This window comes from Pristiophorus japonicus, chromosome 8 (assembly GCF_044704955.1).
Source record: "Pristiophorus japonicus isolate sPriJap1 chromosome 8, sPriJap1.hap1, whole genome shotgun sequence".
In the NCBI taxonomy this organism is placed as follows: domain Eukaryota; kingdom Metazoa; phylum Chordata; class Chondrichthyes; family Pristiophoridae; genus Pristiophorus; species Pristiophorus japonicus.
Genome location: NC_091984.1, coordinates 228974484 through 228996295, shown reverse-complemented (window position 1 = coordinate 228996295; position 21812 = coordinate 228974484). Strand labels below are relative to the sequence as shown.

At 45.5% G+C, this 21812-nt stretch overlaps 1 protein-coding gene across 1 annotated transcript in view; it reads right to left on the bottom strand.

Moving 5' to 3' along the window:
* Window positions 1–21812, bottom strand: part of wscd2 (WSC domain containing 2) — a 370410-nt gene that overhangs the window by 81233 nt on the left and 267365 nt on the right. The window contains exon 6 of the mRNA XM_070888043.1: window positions 20905–21069. Coding sequence (XP_070744144.1) covers window positions 20905–21069 — 165 coding nt within the window. The remainder of the gene's footprint in view (window positions 1–20904; window positions 21070–21812) is intronic.

The window sequence follows — 21812 nt, the reverse complement described above, 5'->3', positions numbered from 1 at the left end:
ACAGCAGGAGGGGCGAAGGGGCGGCAAGAGTTTGTAGAGGGAAGTGATCGGGGGCCCAGGAGAGGTGTGAGTCTGGGGCCCAGAAGAGGCGAGGGCCCAGGGGCAGCACGGGCCCAGCCCACACCGCGGTATGTGTGCGCGCGCTCGGTCTGTGCAGCAGAGCTGGTCTCCAGTCGTCCTGGTTAACCCTTGCCACTGGACCAAGACCCAGCTCTGTCAAGCCCGTGTGGTGGCTGGTGTGCACCGGCCACCACACGTTAAATAAATCCACACACAGGCATCTCCCACCCTTCAATATGTAGTTCAGGATCTGGAATATTAAGTCCTTCATTAAACACCTGTGCACTCATCCCTTTTTGGCGTGGAAGCAAGTCATCCTCGCTTCGAGGGACTGCCTATGATGATAATGTTCTCATTCATAATAATGGGAACTCCGTAAGTTGGAGTACCCATTATTATGATTGGGAAACCCCCCACACAAAATCAATAATAAAAAATTGAAAAAATACACAACATATTTTTTATTAATTTAAATTAAAGTTATTTATGAATTAAAAACATTTTTTTTTTCCAATTTTTAAAAAAGTTTTTAAAATTATGGTTTAAAATATGTGTGGGGAGGGCTTTTCTAACAATAAAATGTGTTTTTATAATTTTATTTTAAAATATTTTTGTGTATTTTAAAACTCTTACGCCTGTATCAGGCCCAAAAGCTTTGAGGACATTTGCTGGGCAAGATATGGGTAAATCCCGCAATCTTGCCCTTGCAAATGTATTCGCTCCCGAGATACGGAAGATCTGTCCAGCTCCTGCTGGACAGATCGGAACAGCCGGTTTTCAGCGCATGCGCATTGTGCGCTGAAAACCGGCTTTTGCGATGCCTTCCCGGGACCGTACACACTCCGTACACACTCCGTACGGACCTAGGGAGGCCGAGATTTCTGCCCCATTGATCAATGAAACAATCGGTCACAGATACTGCTGGATATAATTTGGTTCCAGTGCAGAATCAGGGATTGTTCTGGTCACCACGATGTGCATGCAACTCGTTATGTTTCCTTCAGATGAGTAGATTAAGCCTCTTGAAAACTAATATGCTAAGAAATATTTTACCTGCGTGGGCTGTTATTGGAACAATGAATTGGTTGAGCCGTTAATTATCATTTTGTTTGATAATAGACTTCAGATTTATTAAACTCATTATTGTTACGCCAACCTTAGGTTATTTAATCTCTTCACAGCTTTGCATCTCACTTCATTCACGCACAGCAAGTCGCTTTAAAAAATGCGTCAAGGTTTGCATCAGATGAGAACTACCGGTAGAATAGGGATGGCATCTTTACATGGCTTACTTATTTGATTGCATCATTCAAAAAAAATGTGTGAAGACAAGTGCAAAGCCAAGCTCAAACCTTAAAGATTGTGGGCGTTGCTGGCAAGGCTGGCATTTTTTTGCCTGTCTCTAATTGCCCTTGAGAAGGTGGCGGTGAGCTGCTTTACACAACTGAGGGTCTCGCTGGGCCATTTCAGAGGGCAATTAAAAGCCAACCACATTGCTGTGGGTCTGGAGTCACATATCGGCCAGACCGGGTAAGGACGGCAGATTTCCTTCCCTAAAGGGCATTCGTGAACCAGATGGGTTTTTAACGACAATCTGGTGTCTGCTCTTCTAATTCTGCCCTCTTGAATTTCCATGATTATAACCGTCAACCATCGGTGGCCCTGCCTTCTGTTGCCTGGGCTCCAAGCTCTGGAACTCCCTCCCTAAAACCTCTCTGCTTCTCTTTCCTCCTTCAAGACGCTCCTTAAAACCTACCTCTTTGACTAAGCTTTTGGTCACCTGCCCTAATTTCTACTTATGCAGCTTGGTGTTACATTTTTTTTAATCTCATAATACTCCTGTTAAAGGCGCTATATAAATACAAGTTGTAGTTGTTGTTGGTAGTTTCATGGTCACCATTACTGATGCTAGCTTTTTAATTCCAGATTTAATTAATTAAATTTAAATTCCCCAGCTGCCATGGTGGGATTTGAACTCATGTCTCGTGGATCATTAGTCCAAGCCTCTGGATCACTAGTCCAGTACCATGCCACCGGTCCCGTTCTCCTCAGCTGATATCAGCACAGATGGGGGATCGAAGCTTGGATTGTTCTCATCTGAACTGATCAGTGGTCACGCCACACGCTCCAATTTACTCACGGAGCCACTGACTAAGTGCTGGTTGCAATGGTGAAGACGAGCTAAGTTTGTACGATGCAAGCGAGAGGAAGGACTGGGGACCTGGCCACAGCTATGAGACGAGGCAGTTTACCCACCCCTATCCTTACAGATATGTATTCTTAAAGCATGGATTGTCCATCTGTATTCATTGTAAACATCCTGCAGCATCGTGCTGTTGGTTAATAATCAGTGGGATCTTCAAACAATCGGCAATAGGAAAATGAGGCAGATTTTATTGGATTTTGCAGCCTTGGATTTGGCTCATTGGTTTGTGAATTCAAACCTTCCAGCCACATCGCCGCTGAATATTTATATATATATATATCTCTATCGGCTGTTCGCCGGAGTCTCTCAGCGGGAATAAAAGATTCCATAGGCATAACTCTGTCAGCCGAGCAGAGAGATACAGACGCTCACTGGTAGAGCATCCTGTAACAAATAGAAACTGGGTCAGCTCTGGAGAGAGGACTGGGTAGTAACGATGCAAGAAACGTCTTTTACCCAGAAGGTGGTGAGAATGTGGAGCTCGCTACCACAGGGAGTGGTTGAAGCGAATAGTATCGATGCATTTAAAGGGGAGGCTAGACAAGCATATGAGGGAGAAGGGAACAGAGGGTTATGCTGATAGATTTAGATGAGGAAAGACGGGAGGAGGCTCATGTGGAGCATAAACGCTGGCATGGACTGGTTGGGCCAAATGGCCTATTTCTGTGCCGTATACCCTGTGTAATCCTATTTAAGAGTTGAAGGACTGGACATACGTAAAAAGAAAGACTTACCTATGTATAGCACCTTTTGTTATCAGGACGCCTCGCAGTGCCTGACAGCCAATTAAGTATTTTTGAGGTGTAGTCACTGTTGTAATGTAGGAAACACAGCAGCCAATTTGCACACAGCAAGCTCCCACAACAGCACTGAGATGATGACCAAATAATCTGTTCTAAGTGATGTTGGCTGAGGAATAAACATTGGCCAGGATACCTGGGATAACTCCCCTGCTCTTCTTCGAAATAGCACAGTGGGATCTTTTTCCACTGTGGGAGCAGTGGCCTCAGTTTAACATCTCATCCAAAAGACAGCACCTCCGACAGTGCAGCACTCCTGCAGCACTGCACCGGGAGTGTCAGCATAGATTTCTGTACTTGAGTGGGACTTGAACCCACAACTTTCTGACTCAGAGGCAAGGGTGCTACCCACTGAGCCATTGCTAACATCATATACAAGCCTATATTCTGCCCCCTAGTAAAGGCAACAAATAAAGTCAGGTGGTACCCTTTATAAAGGGCTGTAAATTGCAGCCGCTCTGAGTGCGTACGATGTGCGCGCGCAACTGAACAGGCCTCGCAAATACAGGTTCTCAGCCCGCGATGGACATGTGCCGAGAACCGGAATTTACGGTCTTTTGACCAATCGCACGCATCCCCGGGAGAAGGACATCCGCGGGGCAGAGATTGGAGCCATTTGCCCAACTCTTATTCCAGTGAGGAGGAAACGGTGTAAAAGAAAAGATAGCCATCCGTGGCCAAGTAAAGAAATAAAGGACGATTTCCAATTTAAAGCTAGGTCATACAAAGTGGCCAAAACTAGTGGGAGGACAGATGACTGAGAAACGTTTAAAAGCCAGCAAATAATGACTAAAAAAATGATTAAGAAAGGGAAGATAGACTATGAAAGTAAACGAGCACGAAATATAAAACCAGATAGCAAGAGTTGCTACAGGTGTATAAAAAGAAAAAGAGTGGCTAAAGTAAATATTGGTCCCTTAGACGACATGACCGGAGAATTAGTAATGAGGAACATGGAGACAGAAACATAGAAACATAGAAAATAGGTGCAGGAGTAGGCCATTCGGCCCTTTGAGCCTGCACCACCATTCAATGAGTTCATGGCTGAACATTCAACTTCAGTATCCCATTCCTGCTTTCTCGCCATACCCCTTGATCCCCCTAGTAGTAAGGACTACATCTAACTCCTTTTTGAATATATTTAGTGAATTGGCCTCAACAACTTTCTGTGTTGGAGAATTCCACAGGTTCACCACTCTCTGGGTGAAGAAGTTTCTCCTCATCTTGGAACCTCAGAAACTCTGAACAAATATTTTTTATCAGTCTTTACTAACAATATTCCAACAGTGGACAGTCAAGGAGCTATAGGGGGAGAGGAACTTAACACAATCACAATCACTAAGGAGGTGGTACTCAGTAAGATAATGGGACTAAAGGCAGATAAATCCCCTCGACCTGATGGTTTGCAACCTAGGGTCTTGAGAGAAGCAGCAGCAGGGATTGTGGATCCATTGGTTGTAATTTACCAAAATTCCCTGGATTCTGGGGAGGTCCCAGCTGATTGGAAAACTGAAAATGTAACGCCCCTATTTAAAAAAGGAGGCAGACAAAAAGCAGGAAACTATGGACCAGTTAGCCTAACATCTGTGATTGGGAAAATGTTGGAGTCCATTATTAAAGAAACAGTAGCAGGACATTTTGGAATAGCAAAATTTTGTCAGGCAGAGTCAGCACCGATTTATGACGGGGAAGTCACGTTTGACAAATTTGCTGGAGTTCTTTGAGGATGTAGCGAACAGGATGGATAAAGGGGAACAAGTGGATGTGGTGTATTTTCACTTCCAGAAGGCATTTGACAAGGTGTCACATAAACGGTTACTGCACAAGATAAAAGCTCACGGGGTTAGGGATAATATATTAGCATGGATAGAGGATTGGTTAACTAATAGAGAAGAGAGTCGGAATAAATGGTTAATTCTCTGGTTGGAAACCAGTAACTAGTGGGGTGCCTCAGGGATCAGTGCTGGGACCCCAACTATTTATAATCTATATTAACGACTTGGATGAAGGGACTGAGTGTAACGTAGCCAAGTTTGCTGACAATACAAAGATGGGAGGAAAAGCAATGTGTGAGGAGGACACAAAAAATCTGCAAAAGGACATAGACAGGCTAAATGAGTGGGCAAAAATTTGGCAGATGGAGTATTATGTTGGAAAGTGTGAGGTCATGCACTTTGGCAGATAAAATCAAAGAGCAAGTTATTTTTAAATGGAGAAAGATTGAAAAGTGCCGCAGTACAGCGGGACTGGGGGTACTTGTGCATGAAACACAAAAGGATAGTATGCAGATACAGCAAATGATCAGGAAGGCCAGTGGTATCTTGGCCTTTATTGCAAAGGGGATGGAGTATAAAAGCAGGGAAGTCTTGCTACAGCTATACAAGGTATTGGTGAGGCCACACCTGGAATACAGCGTGCAGTTTTGGTTTCCATATTTACAAAAGGATATACTTGCTTTGGAGGCAGTTCAGAAAAGGTTCACTAGGTTGATTCCGGAGATGAGGGGGTTGACTTATGAGGAAAGGTTGAGTAGGTTGGGCCTCTACTCATTGAAATTTAGAAGAATGAGAGGTGATCTTATCGAAACGTATAAGATTATGAGGGGGCTTGACAAGGTGGATGCAGAAAGGATGTTTCCACTGATGGGGGAGACTAGAACTAGAGGGCATGATGTTAGAATAAGGGTCCGCCCACTTAAAACAGAGATGTGGAATTCGCTGCCTCAGAGAGCTGTGGAAGTTGGGACATTGAATAAATTTAAGAAAGAAATAGACAGTTTATTAAACGATGAGGGAATTAGGGGTTATGGGGAGCGGGTGGGGAAGTGGAGCTGAGTACATGATCAGATTAGCCAAGATCTTATTGAATGGTGGAGCAGGCTCGAGGAGCCGTACGGCCTACTCCTATTCCTATTTCTTATGTTCTTGCCCAGCGACTATCCTTCAAACACTTACGCCTGGTAAAAGCAGGCGCATAGCCTACTTTTTCCAGCGCAAGTGTTTTAAAAGATAGAAAAATTAAATGTTATCACAAATTTTTATGTTAAAAACCCTATCCATTGCAGTCTCGCCCCCTTGACCTTTATATAGCAAGATGCTGGGCTTCATCAGTCTTCAGAGAGTTCATGTGCTTCTCTTTCAATGTTATAAGGAAAGAAAGAACTTGCATTGATGTAGCCCCTTTCACAACCTCAGGAAGTCACAAAGCGCTTTACAGCCAATGAAGTACTCTTGGAGTGTCGTCACTGCTGTAATGTAGGAAATGCGACAGTCAATTTGCGCACAGCAAGCTCCCACAAACAGCAATGTGAAAATGACCAGATAATCTGTTTCTTTAGTGATGTCGGTTGAGGGATAAATATTGACCAGGAGGCCGAGGACAGAGAGGTCAAGAGTGCGAGTGCAGCGGAGAATTAAAATGATAGGCGACTGGAAGCTCGGGGTCATGCTTACAGACTGAACTCTCTGTCCTCGGCCTATTACGTAAGCTCGAGGAACAGCACCTCATCTTTTGTTTAGGCACTTTACCGCCTTCTGGACTCAACATCGAGTTCAACAATTTCAGACCAGAACCTCTGCCCCTATCTTTTCACATGGCACCTGTTGATGATTCTGCCATTCCCAATTACACCTCCTCTGGACTCATCTTCTGTTTCTTTACTTGACCCATTACCATCTCCTTTTGCTTTGTACCATAATCCCTTTTTGTCATTTAATCTCTCCTGCCTTCCACCCTATCGCAGACCTTCCCTTTTGTTCTTTCCTCCCCTCCCACTTTTCCCCCGCACTTGCTTAAAACCTGTTCCATCTCTAACTTTTTCCAGTTCTGACGAAATGTCATTGGCCTGAAACGTTAACTCTGTTTCTCGCTCCAAGGGAATTCATTCCGATTCTCTCCACATTTCAGCCCCTCAAAACTAATTGTCCTTCAGCCTAAGAGTATTTGAAAACCTCTTCAAGAGGTTTGCTTCTTTTTCCACCACTTCTATCTCATAATTTCTCCTTGTACATGTTGCAGTAGCTAGCCATCTTAATGCTCATGAACAGTACAGAAAATAATCAAAGAGGCTAATGGAATGCTGGCCTATATACCTAGAGGACTAGAGTACAAGTGGGTAGAAGTTATGCTGCAGCTGTACAAAACCCTGGAGCACTGTGAGCTGTTCTGGGCATCACACCTTAGGGAGGATATATTGGCCTTGGAGGGACTGCAGTATGGGTTTACCAGAATGATACCCGGACTCCAAGGATTAAGTTAAGAGGAGAGGTTACAGAATTTAGGATTGTCTTCCCTAGAATTTAGAAGGTTAAGGGGTGATCTATTCGAAGTTTTCCATGATTTCCCTCACTAACAGCACTGTGGGAGCACCTTCACCACATGGACTGCAGCGGTTCAAGAAGGCGGCTCACCATCACCTTCGCAAGGGCAATTAGGGATGGTCAATAAATGCTGGTCTTGCCGGCGGTGCCCACACCCGGAACGAATAAAAAACATATATTAAGGGGAACCGATAGGGTAGATAGAGAGAAACTATTCCTGCTGGTTGGGGAGTCTAGGACTAGGGGGCATGGTCTAAAAATTAGAGCCAGACCTTTCAGGAGTGAAATTAGGAAATACTTCTACACACAGAGGATGGTAGAAGTTTGGAACTCTGTTCCGCAAACGGCAATTGATGCTAGATCAATTGTTAATTTTAAATCGGAGATTGATAGCTTTCTGTTAACCAAAGGTATTAAGGGATATAGGTCAAAGGCGGGTATATGGAGTTAGTTGCAGATCAGCCATGATCTCATTGAATGGCGGAGCAGGCTTGAGGGGATAAAAGACCTGTTCCTGTTCCTATGTTCCTCATGTTCCCAATCAGTGTACAGTTCATAAATGCTTCCATCTGCAAAGCCATAACTTTCATTGCCAAAGCAAAGAAGTGTACACCTGGTCTGAAAATTTGGGCCACAATTTTGTCTCCATTACTTGGAATATATAAAAGAAAAAAGAACAACTTGCATCTATATAGCACCTTTCACAACCCTGGGATAGCACAAAGCACTTTACAGCCAATTACTTCTTGGAGTGTAGTCACTGTTGTAATGTGGGGAACACGGCACCAAGTAGCACACATCAAGCTCCCACAAACAGTAATGTAATGACCAGATCATCTGCTTTTGTTATGTCAATTGAGGGATAAACAAAAGCTGGATTTATTTCTGGCTGTGGCGGAGGTCACCTCTTACAGAAGGTAGGTACTGCAGGGAATTTAATGGCCAGACTGATCTCCTGGTCTAGTCTCGATCACCGAGATGGGTCGGAGAGGAATTTCCCAGATTTGTTTTTCCAAAATTGGCCTGGGTTTTTTTATCTGTTATTTTTGCCTCTCCCAGGAGATCTCATGGTTTTGAGTCGGATGGAGTTGTGATACACAAGGTATTGTGATTGTGTGGGACCAGATAGTCTTTACCTGTCTGTCATTGTTCGTATGTTCGTATAAATATTGGCCAGGACACCGAGGTTAACTCCCCTGCTCTTCTTCAAAATACTGTCATGGGAACTTTTACATCCACCTGAGAGGGCAGATGGGGCCCGGGTTTAACGTCTCATCCGAGAGACGGCACCTCCATCAGTGCAGCAATCCCTCAGCACTGCACTGGAGTGTCAGCCTAGATTTATGTGTTCGAATCCCTGGAGCGGGACTTGAACCCACAACCTTCTGTCTCAGATGCGAGGGTGCTACCCACTTTTAAAAAAATAATTTATTCAATGTTAAAAGCATTTTCAACATCATGATCATTCCATTGTATCACGCAAATCCTTTCCGCCCCTCTGCACTGCCGTTCCTCCAACACATATTAACATCAAAACCTGAAGTTTAATTTGTCTCCCTTAACATAAAATAATCTAGTGTACTTTAAAAATTGATCATAACCAAAGCTTCCGAACTCTATCTAGGATATCTTCATGCCAAAACGTTTTGTGCAGATACAACAGGTCCGTGCCTTTAAAACAACTGCTGCAATTTCTTCTCCTCCCTCAGTCCGTTGACATTAATCGAGACCAATGTAATCATGGCTCTTAATAAAGAAAGTGCGCCTGATAATCCCCCCAGCATTTAATCTCCGGCTCTTCCCTCCTCTCATGCTCCTTCCCAGCTTTTCGGGCAGCCTCTGGGGCCAGGACACCGGGAATAACTCTCCTGCTCGTCTTCTAAATAGAGCCATGGGATTTTTTTTACATGCACCTGAGAGGGCAGACGGGGCCTCGGTTTAACATGTCTTCCAAAAGACAGAGCAGGGCTCCCTCAGCACTGTACTGGAGCGTCAGTTTGGATTCTTTTATGTGCCCATGTTCCTGGTGGGGGACTTGAACCCACAACCTTCTGACTCAAAGGTGAGGGTGCTACTCGCTGAGCCACTATAAATATGACACGATATAGAGAGACATTCAGAATCTCTTTGTTGACCAACACTTACAATCTCTTCTTGCTCACCATTTTTCCTTGTCGGAAGATATTCATTCAGCAGCAGACTCAGAAACCAAGGCTGCTTTGCCTCGGGTGCTCTGTGGAACTAGTCCTTTTATCTGATTCATCCGGTTGGTTGAAATTCATTTATTTACAGTTCAGAAGAGCTAACTTACTGGGCATCCTGCTTTAATCCAGAGATTTTCCAATCGCTTCATTAAAGCCTAACTCATTCAAAATGGAGTATTTCAATACTAAAGATGACCCTGGCTGCATATTCTTCATAGAGAATTCCTCGGCTTTCCTTACAATGGTCCAATGGGAACCTTATGATGCTCAGGGAGTTGAGCATCATAAATCTAGGCTGACAGTCCAGCGCAGTGCTGAGGGAGCGCCGCACTGTCGGAGGTGCCATCTTTTGGATGAGACGTTAAACCGAGGCCCCGTCTGCTCTCTCAGGTGGACATACAGGACCCCACGGCACTATTTCGAAGAAGAGCAGGGGAGTTATCCCCGGTGTCCTGGCCAATATTTATCCCTCAATCAACACAGCAAAATACAGATTATCTGGTCATGGTCACAATGCTGCTTGTGGGAGCTTGCTGTGTGCAAATTGGCTGCCACGTTTCCCACATTACAGCAGTGAGTACACTTCAAAAGTAATTCATTGGCTGTAAAGCGCTTTGAGGCGTTGGTGGTGAAAGGCGCTATATAAATGCAAGTCTTTCTTTTCTTTTTCATTCTCTCCACCTGCTGATTCAGCTGGGTGTGATTCATCAGATTCTGCTGAAACTTGGCTGGTTTAATTTTAACTTTCTGCTGTGGTTGTAAACGGAGCGCAGATGATCAGTTGGTCCATTATACACCCCGCTCGATTTTCCCTTCATAGAATGATACAGTACAGACGGAGGCTATTTAGCCCACTGTGCTGGTGCTGGCTCTTTGAAATTAATCCCACTCCCCCCGCACTTTCCCCCTAGCCCTGCAAATTTCTCCCCTTCGAGTATTTATCCAAATTTCCTTTTGAACGTTATCACTATTGAGCCCGCTGCCACCCACCCTTTCCGGCAGTGCATTCCAGATCATAATAACTCCCTGCACAAAAATAGTTCTCCTCATCTCATATTAGGGCAGATGCATTCGTTATAATCTACCAAAATTCTCTGGACTCTGGGGAGGTACCAGCGGATTGGAAAGCAGCTAATGTAACACCTCTGTTTAAAAAAGGGGGCAGGCAAAAGGCAGGTAACTATAGGCCGGTTAGTTTAACATCTGTAGTGGGGAAAATGCTTGAAACTATCATTAAGGAAGAAATAGCGGGACATCTAGATAGGAATAGTGCAATCAAGCAGACGCAACATGGATTCATGAAGGGGAAATCATGTTTAACTAATTTACTGAAATTCTTTGAGGATATAACGAGCATGGTGGATAGAGGTGTACCGATGGATGTGGTGTATTTAGATTTCCAAAAGGCATTCGATAAGGTGCCACACAAAAGGTTACTGCAGAAGATAGAGGTACGCGGCGTCAGAGGAAATGTATTAGCATGGATAGAGAATTGGCTGGCTAACAGAAAGCAGAGAGTCGGGATAAATGGGTCCTTTTCGGGTTGGAAATCGGTGGTTAGTGGTGTGCCACAGGGATCGGTGCTGGGACCACAACTGTTTACAATATACATAGATGACCTGGAAGAGGGGACAGAGTGTAGTGCAACAAAATTTGCAGATGACACTAAGATTAGTGGGAAAGCAGGTTGTGTAGAGGACTCAGAGAGGCTGCAAGGAGATTTAGATAGGTTAAGCGAATGGGCTAAGGTTTGGCAGATGGAATACAATGTCGGAAAGTGTGAGGTCATCCACCTTGGGAAAAAAAACAGTAAAAGGGAATATTATTTGAATGGGGAGAAATTACAACATGCTGAGGTGCAGAGGGACCTGGGGGTCCTTGTGCATGAATCCCAAAAGGTTAGTTTGCAGGTGCAGCAGGTAATCAGGAAGGCGAATGGAATGTTGGCCTTCATTGCGAGAGGGATGGAATACAAAAGCAGGGAGGTCCTGCTGCAACTGTATAGGGTATTGGTAAGGCCGCACCTGGAGTACTGTGTGCAGTTTTGGTCACCTTACTTAAGGAAGGATATACTAGCTTTGGAAGAGGTACAGAGACGATTCACTAGGTTGATTCCGGAAATGAGGGGGTTACCTTATGATGATAGATTGAGTAGACTGGGTCTTTACTCATTGGAGTTCAGAAGGATGAGGGGTGATCTTATAGAAACATTTAAAATCATGAAAGGGATAGACAAGATAGAGGCGGAGAGGTTGTTTCCACTGGTCGGGGAGACTAGAACGAGGGGGCACAGCCTCAAAATACGGAGGAGCCAATTTAAAACCGAGTTAAGAGGAATGGCGGAGTGAATAAAATCTGGAATGCGCAAGAGGTCAGAATTGGAGGAGTGCAGACATCTCGGGGGGTTGTAGGGCTGGAGGGGATAAGGAGCGGCGAGGCCAAGATCAGATCAGGCATGACCTTACTGAATAGCGGAGCAGGCTCGAAGGGCCAAATGGCCAACTCCTGCTCCGATTTCTTATGTTCTTATGATGGGCAAGGGCATGGAGAAATTTGAAAACAAGCTTGAGAATTTTAAAATCGAGGCGTTGCTTAACTCGGGAGCCAGGAGGTGATGGGTGATCGGGACTTGGTGCGAGTTAGGACACGGGGCAGCAGAGTTTTGGATGACCTAGGAGGCTTTCTCTCTTGTCGATATTGCTAGGCCTTGCTTCTTGGCATCACCTCAACCTCTCCTGCCTCTGTCTTCATAAAAGAAGCAATCAGTCAAGGAATTGCAGGGGTGATCAAATCAGTGACTGTATGATTAGGTCCTCTACTTCCCTGCCCATTCATCTGTAAATCGGGACGTGTCCTGTCTGGGAGTTCTTCAGTGTAACTGATCCATTGTTACTGCTACTTTTTCTCCAATGAGGCTTGCTTTAAAGTTCATATCACTCTTCCAGTTTACAGTGTGTGATTGTTCATTTTAAGTTCTTTGGCCTGACTTAATGATGCTGCATTTGTCTTTGATCTCATTGGCATACTTCTCAACCACATGACCTTGTCAAGGTCACAGCACTGCACTGGTGACATTCTCACTGCAAAAGAAACCTTTACTGTAAAAAGAAAAGATCTCTTGTGTTTCAAATTTGATGGGCCACAGTCAGGATACAACACCAATTCAAACACAACTTTATGAAACAGCGATGTCTCATAACATAACAGAAGAACATAATTATTAGGAGAAAGAGCAGGCCATTCGGCCCCTCAAGCCTGCTCCGCCATTCAATGAGATCATGGCTGATCTTCTACCTCAACTCCACCTTCCTGCACTTTCCTCATATCCCTTGATTCCCTTAATATCCAAATAACTATCCATATCTGTCTTGAATATATTCAATGACTGAGCCTCCACAGCCCTCTGGGGTAGAGAATTCCAAAGACTCACCACCGTCTGAGTGAAGAGGTTTCTCCTCATCTCAGTCCTAAATGGCTGACCCCTTATTCTGAGACTATGACCCCTGGTTCTAGACTCTCCAGCCAGAGGAATCATCCTCTCTGCATCTACCCCGTCTAGCCCTATCAGAATTTTGTATGTTCCAATGAGATCATCTCTCATTCTTCTAAACTCTGGAGAATACAGGCCTAGTCTGCTCAATCTCTTCTCATAGGACAATACCCTCATCCCAGGAATCAGTATGGTGAACCTTTGTTGCACTCCTTCAATGGCAAGTATATCCTTCCTTAGGTAAGGAGGTTTCGTATTGGGAAATAAAACAATTTGGTCATTGACAAACATACGAAAACAACCTGTATTTATATAAGCGCCTTTAACATTGTAAATCATCCCCAAGGCGCTTCACAGCAGTGTTATGAGACAAAAAAATTGACATCAAGCCACAGAAGGAGAAACTAGGGCAGGCGACCAAAAGCTTGGTCAAAGAGGTAGGTTTTAAGGAGTGTCTTAAAGGAGGAAAGAGAGGTAGAGAGGCGGGGAGGTTTAGGGAGGGAGTTCCAGAGAATGGGGCCCAGGCAGCTGAAGGCATGGCCACCAATGGTGGAGCGATTATAATCAGGAATGCTCAAGAGGGCAGAGTTAGAGGAGCGCAGACACCTCGGGGGTTTGAGGGGTTGAAGGAGATTACAGAGATAGGGCGGGCGAGGCCATGAAGGGATTTGAAAACAAGGATGATAATTTTGAAATCGAGGCATTGTTTAACCAGAAGCCAATGTAGGTCAGCGAACACAGGGGTGATGGGTGAGCGGGACTTGGTGCGAGTTAGGACACAGGCAGCCGAGTTTTGGATCACCTCTGGTTTACGTAGGGTAGAATGTGGGAGGCCTGCCAGGAATGTGTTGCAATAGTCAAGCCAAAATTACCAAAAATGCTAACTTTAAGAGCTAATTATCAGCTGTCGCTCAGTGGGTAGCACTCTGAGTCTGAAGGCTGTTGGTTCAAATCCCACTTCAGTGTATATATCTAGTTGATAATATTCAAAACAGAGATTGATAGATTTTTGCATATTATGGGATAATGCAGGAAAGTGGAACTGATGCAGAAAATCAGTCATGATCTTATTGAATAGTGGAGCAGGCTGGAATGGCTGAATGGCCTACTCCTGCTCCTAATTCTGATGTTCAGACAATCTGGTCATGATTACATTACTGTTTATAGGACCGTGCTGTGTACACTTTGGCTGCTGCGTTTCCAACATTTCAGACTAAACTTTAAAAAGTACTTGTTTGATTGTTTAAAGCACTTTGGGTTGTGAAAGGCACTATATAAATGCAAGTCTGTCTTTTCATTACAGAGACAGTTACTGTGCAGTCTGTGTTGTGGAAATATTGCACCTTATTGTTCCTAATTTCCGAAAAGGAGATTTACGAGGATGTTGCCAGGACTGGAGAATTTTGGCTATGAAGAAAGATTGGATAGGCTGGGTTGTTTTCTTTGGAACAGAGAAGGCTGAGGGGAGATCTAATTGAGGTGCATAAAACTATGAGGGGCTTGGATAGAGTGGATTGGAAGGACCTATTTCCCTTAGCAGAGGGGTCAATAACCAGGGGGCAAAGAGTTAAAGTAATTGGGGGTGAGGTTTCGAGGAGAGATGAGGAAAACAACATTTCACCCAGAGGGTGGTGGGGGTCTGGAACTCACTGTCTGAAAAGAGGCAGAAACCCTCACCACATTTAAAAAGTACTTGGATGTGCACCTGAAGTGATGTAACCTGCAGGGCTACGGACCGAGAGCTGGAAAGTGGGATTAGGCTGGGTAGCTCTTGGTCGACTAGCACGAACACGATGGGCCGAGTAGCCTCACGCTGTGTGTAATTTTCTATGATTCTAATATCAACATGTTAGTAAGAGGCTAAAAAATAGAAAGACAGCTGCATAAAGAGCAGGGAATGAACTACGGCCTAAGAAAAAAACATGGCTGCAAATTTCTAAGCATACAAACAAATCAAAGTTATAAAGGTGACATTGATCGCCATTGTTAATAATTTGCTACATGATTGCTTCATTTTGACTGTTTTACTGATGACTCCCCCATTTTCATAATTTTCAGGGAACATACGAGTCAGCTTGGGCTTCCCAAAGGAGTCTTGAATGATATGCTCGTATCACGTGTGTAGACACCAACCTATCACCGCGACCGATGCGTACCTTTGGACAACCTTGCTCACTCCAGTGCAGTGCCGAGGGAGCGCTGCACTGTCAGAGGTGCTGACATTAAACCGAGGCCCTATCTGCCCAATCCCATGGAACTATTTCGAAGAAGATCAGAGGAGTTATGCCTGGTGTCCTGGGGCCAATATTTATCCCTCAATCAATATCACTACAACAGATTGTCTGGTCATTATCAGATCGCTGCTTGTGGGAGTTTGCTGTGTGCAAATTGACTGCCGCGTTTCCTACATTACAACAGTGACTATGCTATATAGTGCTTTGAGATGTCCGGTGGTCATGCATTGACCACGCTCGATCAGCTCCAATGGACCATTGTCCGCATGCCCAATACGAGACTCCCGAAACAAGCACTCCGAGCTACGTCATGGTGAGCGAGCCCCAGGGAGGGCAGAGAAAACGCTTCAAGCGCACCCTCAAAGCCTCCTTAATAAGAAATGTAACATCTTCACCAACTCTTGGGAATCCCTGGCCCAAGACTGCTCAAAGTGGAGGAGGAGCATCCGGGAAGCCGCCGAGCACCTCGAGGCTCTTCGCCGGGAGCACGCGGAAGCCAAGCGCAAACAGCGGGAGGAGCGCGCGGCAAACCCAAGCCCCCCACCCCACCCGTCCCTCCAACTACCGTCTGCCCCACCTGTGACAGAGACTGTAGGTCCTGAATTGGTCTCATCAATCACCTGAGAACTCATTTTAGTGTGGAAGCAAGTCATCCTCGCCTTCGGGGGACTGCCTGAGGAGAAGCGTACAATATAAATGCAAGTCTTTCCATTTTCTTGATGAGCTCCCCCTGATAGCTGATCTGGTTAAGGCACTGCCTGGTGTGGTACTGAACCGTTTTGATGAGGAAGGACCCCTGGATTAATCACTGCTTTACAACGAATCAGCGGCTGTCAGACAGGATGGCTGTCAGGGAACACTACGACTATTCTCAAGCCCTCTAAAAGGTGAAAGAGTCCTACAGGAATTCATAGAATCACACAGCACAGGAGGACATTCGGCCCATTGTGGGGAGCCAGCTCTTTGAAAGAGCTATCTAATTCGCCCCAGTCCCTCTACTCTTTTCCCCATGGCCCTGCAGGTTGCAGTTTTGTGTTTAGAAGCCGAGCAGGCAAATGGCAAACCTGTTTTATATTTTACACAAGCTAATATTAGACTGCAATGCTGAGGGGCCGAGCAAAATACACAGAAAGCTCCCGTGGGAATACACCCGCCAACAGACAAATAGTAACAGGCAAATTGAAACATGTTGACACTTCAAAGAGTGAATGGAAATTTACTGCGTAGTTCAAATAGCGTCGGGCAAATAATGTTTTGTTCAAATAAAATCAGGCGTTCACTTTTTTCTAGTGCCACATATTCAGCGACAAAGAACTGGAGGAGATGCCAAATTGATTGCAAACAGAGATCCGTGCTCAGTTTAGGTCCGAACGCCCTTGAACAATCAGCATTTGGACCAAGTTGGATGGAAAGTGGGTGCCTCGGTGCTTTATCAACTGCAGGTGCGTTTCCGTGGGTCTCTGAGGCGCACTTTGCTTCTGTGTAAGGGCTAAAGAATAGAAAATTATTGCCGGAGTCTTCGCGTCAATTTGACTGTAACGCTGTTTTATACACTCGATTACAGGTGAACTGGAACACTGCGTTCACTTTCACTCGAATGCATCTTCAGTACGCCTGAGTGCATCGCGATTCGATTCAGCTACATTGAATTTTTTCCGTGACTAACAGCATTAACATCTCCTTGCAAAGGCCCTTGCCCCTTCTTGCTCAAATAATAGCCAGTATCTGAGGTGGAACAAAATGGACCGCCCCCCTCCCCCCCCAACTTAATCAGGTAACGAGTGTATACTGCAGTAGAAGGCAACACATGGGGAAAGGGAGCAGAGGAATTGGGATGGAGCAATGGGTGAGCAAACTGGTCTTTTTATTTGCCAAATATAAACAGCACGCATATTTGGGATGAAAATGTTTCCCTTCTATTTGCTGTAGGATGCTAAATGCAATGAGTTTGTGACGGTGCCAGTTCTCTGCGAATGTACAGATCTAGCACGAACAGTTGCAAAATCTCGTTCAGCTGAGATCATTTACATCGGCACAGTCAGGGCACTTACAACAACAAATTGCGTTTACATCGCACTTTTAACATAGTGAAATGTCTCGAGACACTTCAGAGGAGCGAGGAGTGTTATCAAACAAAATTTGACACCAAGCCACATAACAAGATATTACGACAGCTTGGTCAAAGAGGTCGGTTTTAAGGAGCGTTTTAAAGGAGGAAAGAGAGAGGCGGAGCAGTAGAGAGGTTTAAGGAGGGAATCCCCGAGCTTAGGGCACAGGCAGCTGAAGGCACGGCCACCAATGGTGGATCGATTGAAATCAGTGATGCACAAGAGGCCAGAATTAGAGAAGTGCAGAGATCTCAGAGGGTTGTAGGGTTGGAGGAGGTTACAGAGATAGGGAGAGGCGTGGCCATGGAGGGATACAATATTACAAACAGACAATAAAAGACGAGTAAAGATTGTTGATCCATGGAGTTCTCCTATCCTGGCAAGGTGTAACTTCTGCATACCATCACTCTGCATCCCGCACCCCAACCCATGTGTAATTTTGTGCACCTGTGAGTATGCTGACTGGTTTGTCGAGTTGTTGCATTGTGAGTGACTCAATAAAACCTCGACCAGTTGGGTCTCGGTTATCCACGATGAGGTATGCAGTTGTGAGCCTGGTGGATGAACTGGTAATGTGTAGTGTGATTGTTAAACCTTTGTTAATAAACCAACTAGTTCTTAATAGCAATGAGTTGCTATGAATTCTTAAGCAAAGAACCCAAGAAGCAAACACATTACTCCATGCAGTCATGCAATGTCCTGGGAAAGGCAAAAAAAAAAAGAGGGAAAAATCCTTAGGCAAAAACAATGGGAAATTCCTCTCCGATTTGCAAAGGTGGTCAAATTAACTGCGGGGGAACCGCAGTGACTGTGTGACACGACCCCTAATGATCTGCCTACCTTCTATGTGTAGATATGTTAGCCACTCTCGGGGACTCAGCCCGCTCCTATCGAACGTTTCTGAAGTTGGGGAGTAAACACATTATAGGGGCAGAGTCTCCTCGATTTCATTCTTTTATAGTGTGAGAAGCCAGGCTGTATTTGAATATTTTAAGCTCTGGAATTCCCTCCCTAAACCTCTCCGCCTCTCTGCCTCTCTTTCTTAAGATGCTCCTTAAAACCTACCTCTTTAAACAAGTTTTTGATCATCTGCTTAATTTCTGCCTAATTGATCAGCCATGATCATATTGAATGGTGGTGCAGGCTCGAAGGGCCGAATGGCCTACTCCTGCTCCTATTTTCTATGTTTCTATGTTTCTTCTGTGGCTTATCTGTTTTGTCCGATATTGCCATTGTGAAGTGCCTTGGGACATTTTACTACGTTAAAGGCGCTACATAAATAAACGTTGTTGTTGTTATGAACACTTTGATTTATAGGAACCAATATCCGGCCCTACATGCCAATTCAATCACTACTCTCCAGCCTTTACAATGGCTGGTGCTAAATATACAAATATTGATCACCTTGGGCAGTGTACACAGGGAGAAGCGACTGAATGTCGTATTACTTAAGAACATAAGAAATAGAAGCAGGAGAAGGTCATATGGCCCCTCGAGCCTGCTTCACCATTTAATTCAATCATGGATGATCCAATCATGGACTCAGGTCCACTTCCCTGCCCGCTCCCCATAACCCCTTACTATCTTATCGGTTAAGAAACTGTCTATTTCTGTCTTAAATATATTCAGTGACCCAGCTTCCACAGCTCTCTAAGGCAGCGAATTCCACAGATTTACAACCCTCTGAGAGAAGAAATTCCTCCTCATTTCAGTTTTAAATAGGCAGCCCCTTATTCTAAAATTGTGCCCTCTAGTTCTAGTCTCCCCCATCAGTGGAAACATCCTATCTGCATCCACCTTGTCAAGCCCCCTCATAATCTTATACGTTTCGATAAGATCACCTCTCATTCTTCTGAATTCCAATGATTAGAGGCCTTGAGGTGAAGTGGGGTTAAAGGTATGCCGCTGACAGTCAGTTCCATTTTGAGGTCCTACATTCGGTCTTTAATTCGCTGTAATTCTTTGAGATTTTATATTATAATTAAATAGCAAGACTTGCAGTAACTTGGGAAGTAGAGTTGGGTGGAGCACAGATTGAGGAGCTGTTGGATGCAAAACTCAGGTGCTACAGCACCAGCAGTGGTGGGAGGGTGGAATTACCTCGGCAGGTTCCATTCTAAATATGGACTAGAATTTATAATTGTGAGAGAATATGTGGGAACAGGAAGTAAGATTGTGCAGACAGGAAGTGCAATCAGACATCATTATTTTGCTAAATTATCGATAGGTACAGGTAATTCTTACGTTTGTACACTAGATGGCTCTATTCTAGGAGTCAATTAGCATTGTGCTTCGAGCTGCTTTAATTTAGCAATGTACCCTGCTGGAGCTTTGCGATGTAGTTGGCTGTGTCGTACTTGACCTGCGAATGCTCAGTATCGATAGTGGGTTGCTAAATGTGTTTTGCTCTCCAACGCTGACACCTTTCATTTATTTTGATAAGCACAACATTCACCTGTTAGGGGCCCCTGGGGGAGAGGGGCGGGGGGGGGGGGGGAGGTGCGAGACAGTTTTCTCCCGGGGGAGGGGGGCGTTACCGACCCCCCCCCCCGGGAAATTGGCCACTAGTAATGCGGAGGAGCTGCCACGGCAGCGCCACGCCCCGCGGTTAGCGCCCCGGGCCACCGTGCAACCGGCGATGACGTCGTCACCGTGCGCGGCGATCCCCTCACCCCCGCTCCCATTCCGACCCCAGTCGCGAAGCTGCCCGACGCCCAGTCTCGGGCTGGTGATTAAAGCGCCTCGGGTGCCAGGCTGCCGACCCGGGTCCCACGCTGCCCCGCTGGGCCAGGGGAGGCCATCAGCGGCCGTGCAGAGTGCGCAGTGGCCCCCTCCCCATTAATCAAAGGGGAGGGGGCATTGAAGCACGTCAGCGCGATCCGAGCGTTTGTGTAGCGCTGAACATTTCGCTCCAGTAGCGCCCCGGGACCCGCCCCTAACGGATGTGGAGCGCGGGAGATTGTGCTCCACTTCCTCTCAGGAACGGTAAGAACACGAAGACTATCAATTCAATTGGGACGATTCCATTATGGTGGTTTCCCCACCTATACTTTGAAAATTAGCTGAGAATCCTTTGCTGTGACTGAGGAAGCTAACAAATCTTCGATTGACTTGCAAAGGATGGCTGGGAGATGACCAGAACTGGATATTTGTGGGCGAACCGGTGACTTGCACAGCTCTCTTCACACACCGAGACTGGGCACCGTTTTTAAGCACAAAACCTCAGCCAATTTCTTCACCAATTAAACAATTTTCTTCACTAGTTTGAAGGTATGATTGAACAGCAAGAATGTACTTGCATATTGAAGAACTAACTTATCTTCCATTCTGCATCACAGTGACAATGAAAATACAGGTTCCATTTATTTAACACAGAACAACTTCAAGAGACTATTTTAGGCCCTTGAACCTTTTAAACACAACCTCCGTTCCCATCCCAGGAAGAATGTCCCTGAGGTTATTTCCCTTTACCGAGGGTCCTACCTTTGTTGTAGAGTGAGCCATCGAAGTAATAGCTGCCGGTGTAATAGCCTGTGGTGAGTTCCATGAGGTGACGACCCCAAGTGTTCCCTGCTCCTGGAAAGCTGGCCAAGGCCACAAGGTACTTCGAGCGAGCGGGCAGAAAACGTCTGTCCATGCAACGGTTGTCTGGAAAGAATAATTACGCATTCATTGTTTGATCCCCCAAGCCTTTCCACCACAAGTCAGCAGTGTGATGGAATACTCTCCACTTGCCTGGATGAGTGCAACTCCAACAACACTCACGAAGCTCGACACCATCCAGGACAAAGCAGCCCATTTAATCGGCCCCCCATTCAACATTCACTCCCTCCACCACCGGCGCACCGTGGCTGCAGTGTGTACCATCTACAAGATGCACTGCGGCAACTCACCAAGGCTTCTTCAGCAGCACCTCCCAAACCCACGACCTCGACCACCCAGAAGGATAAGGGCAGCATGGGAACACCACCACCTCCACGTTCCCCTCCAAGTCACACGCCATCCTGACTTGGAAATATATCGGCCGTTCCTTCATCATCGCTGGGTTAAAATCCTGGAACTCCCTCCCTAACAGCACTGTGGGAGCACCTTCACCACACGGACTGCAGCGGTTCAAGAAGGCGGCTCACCACCACCTTCTCAAGGGGCAATTAGGGATGGGCAATAAATGCTGGCCTTGCCAGCGATGCCCGCATCCCAGGAACGAATTAAACAATTCTGAGAGAACTGACATATGATGCAAAGGGAAGCAAAGCCGAGTCAACAGCATACTTAGATAGTAGCATTCTTTGCTGGTATTGGGTGTCTCTCAATCAGTCTCAAGTTATGGCCTAACTAACGTGGATGTTAGTCACCTTTTCTCAATGATCTCTATCGGGTAGGGAGCTTTT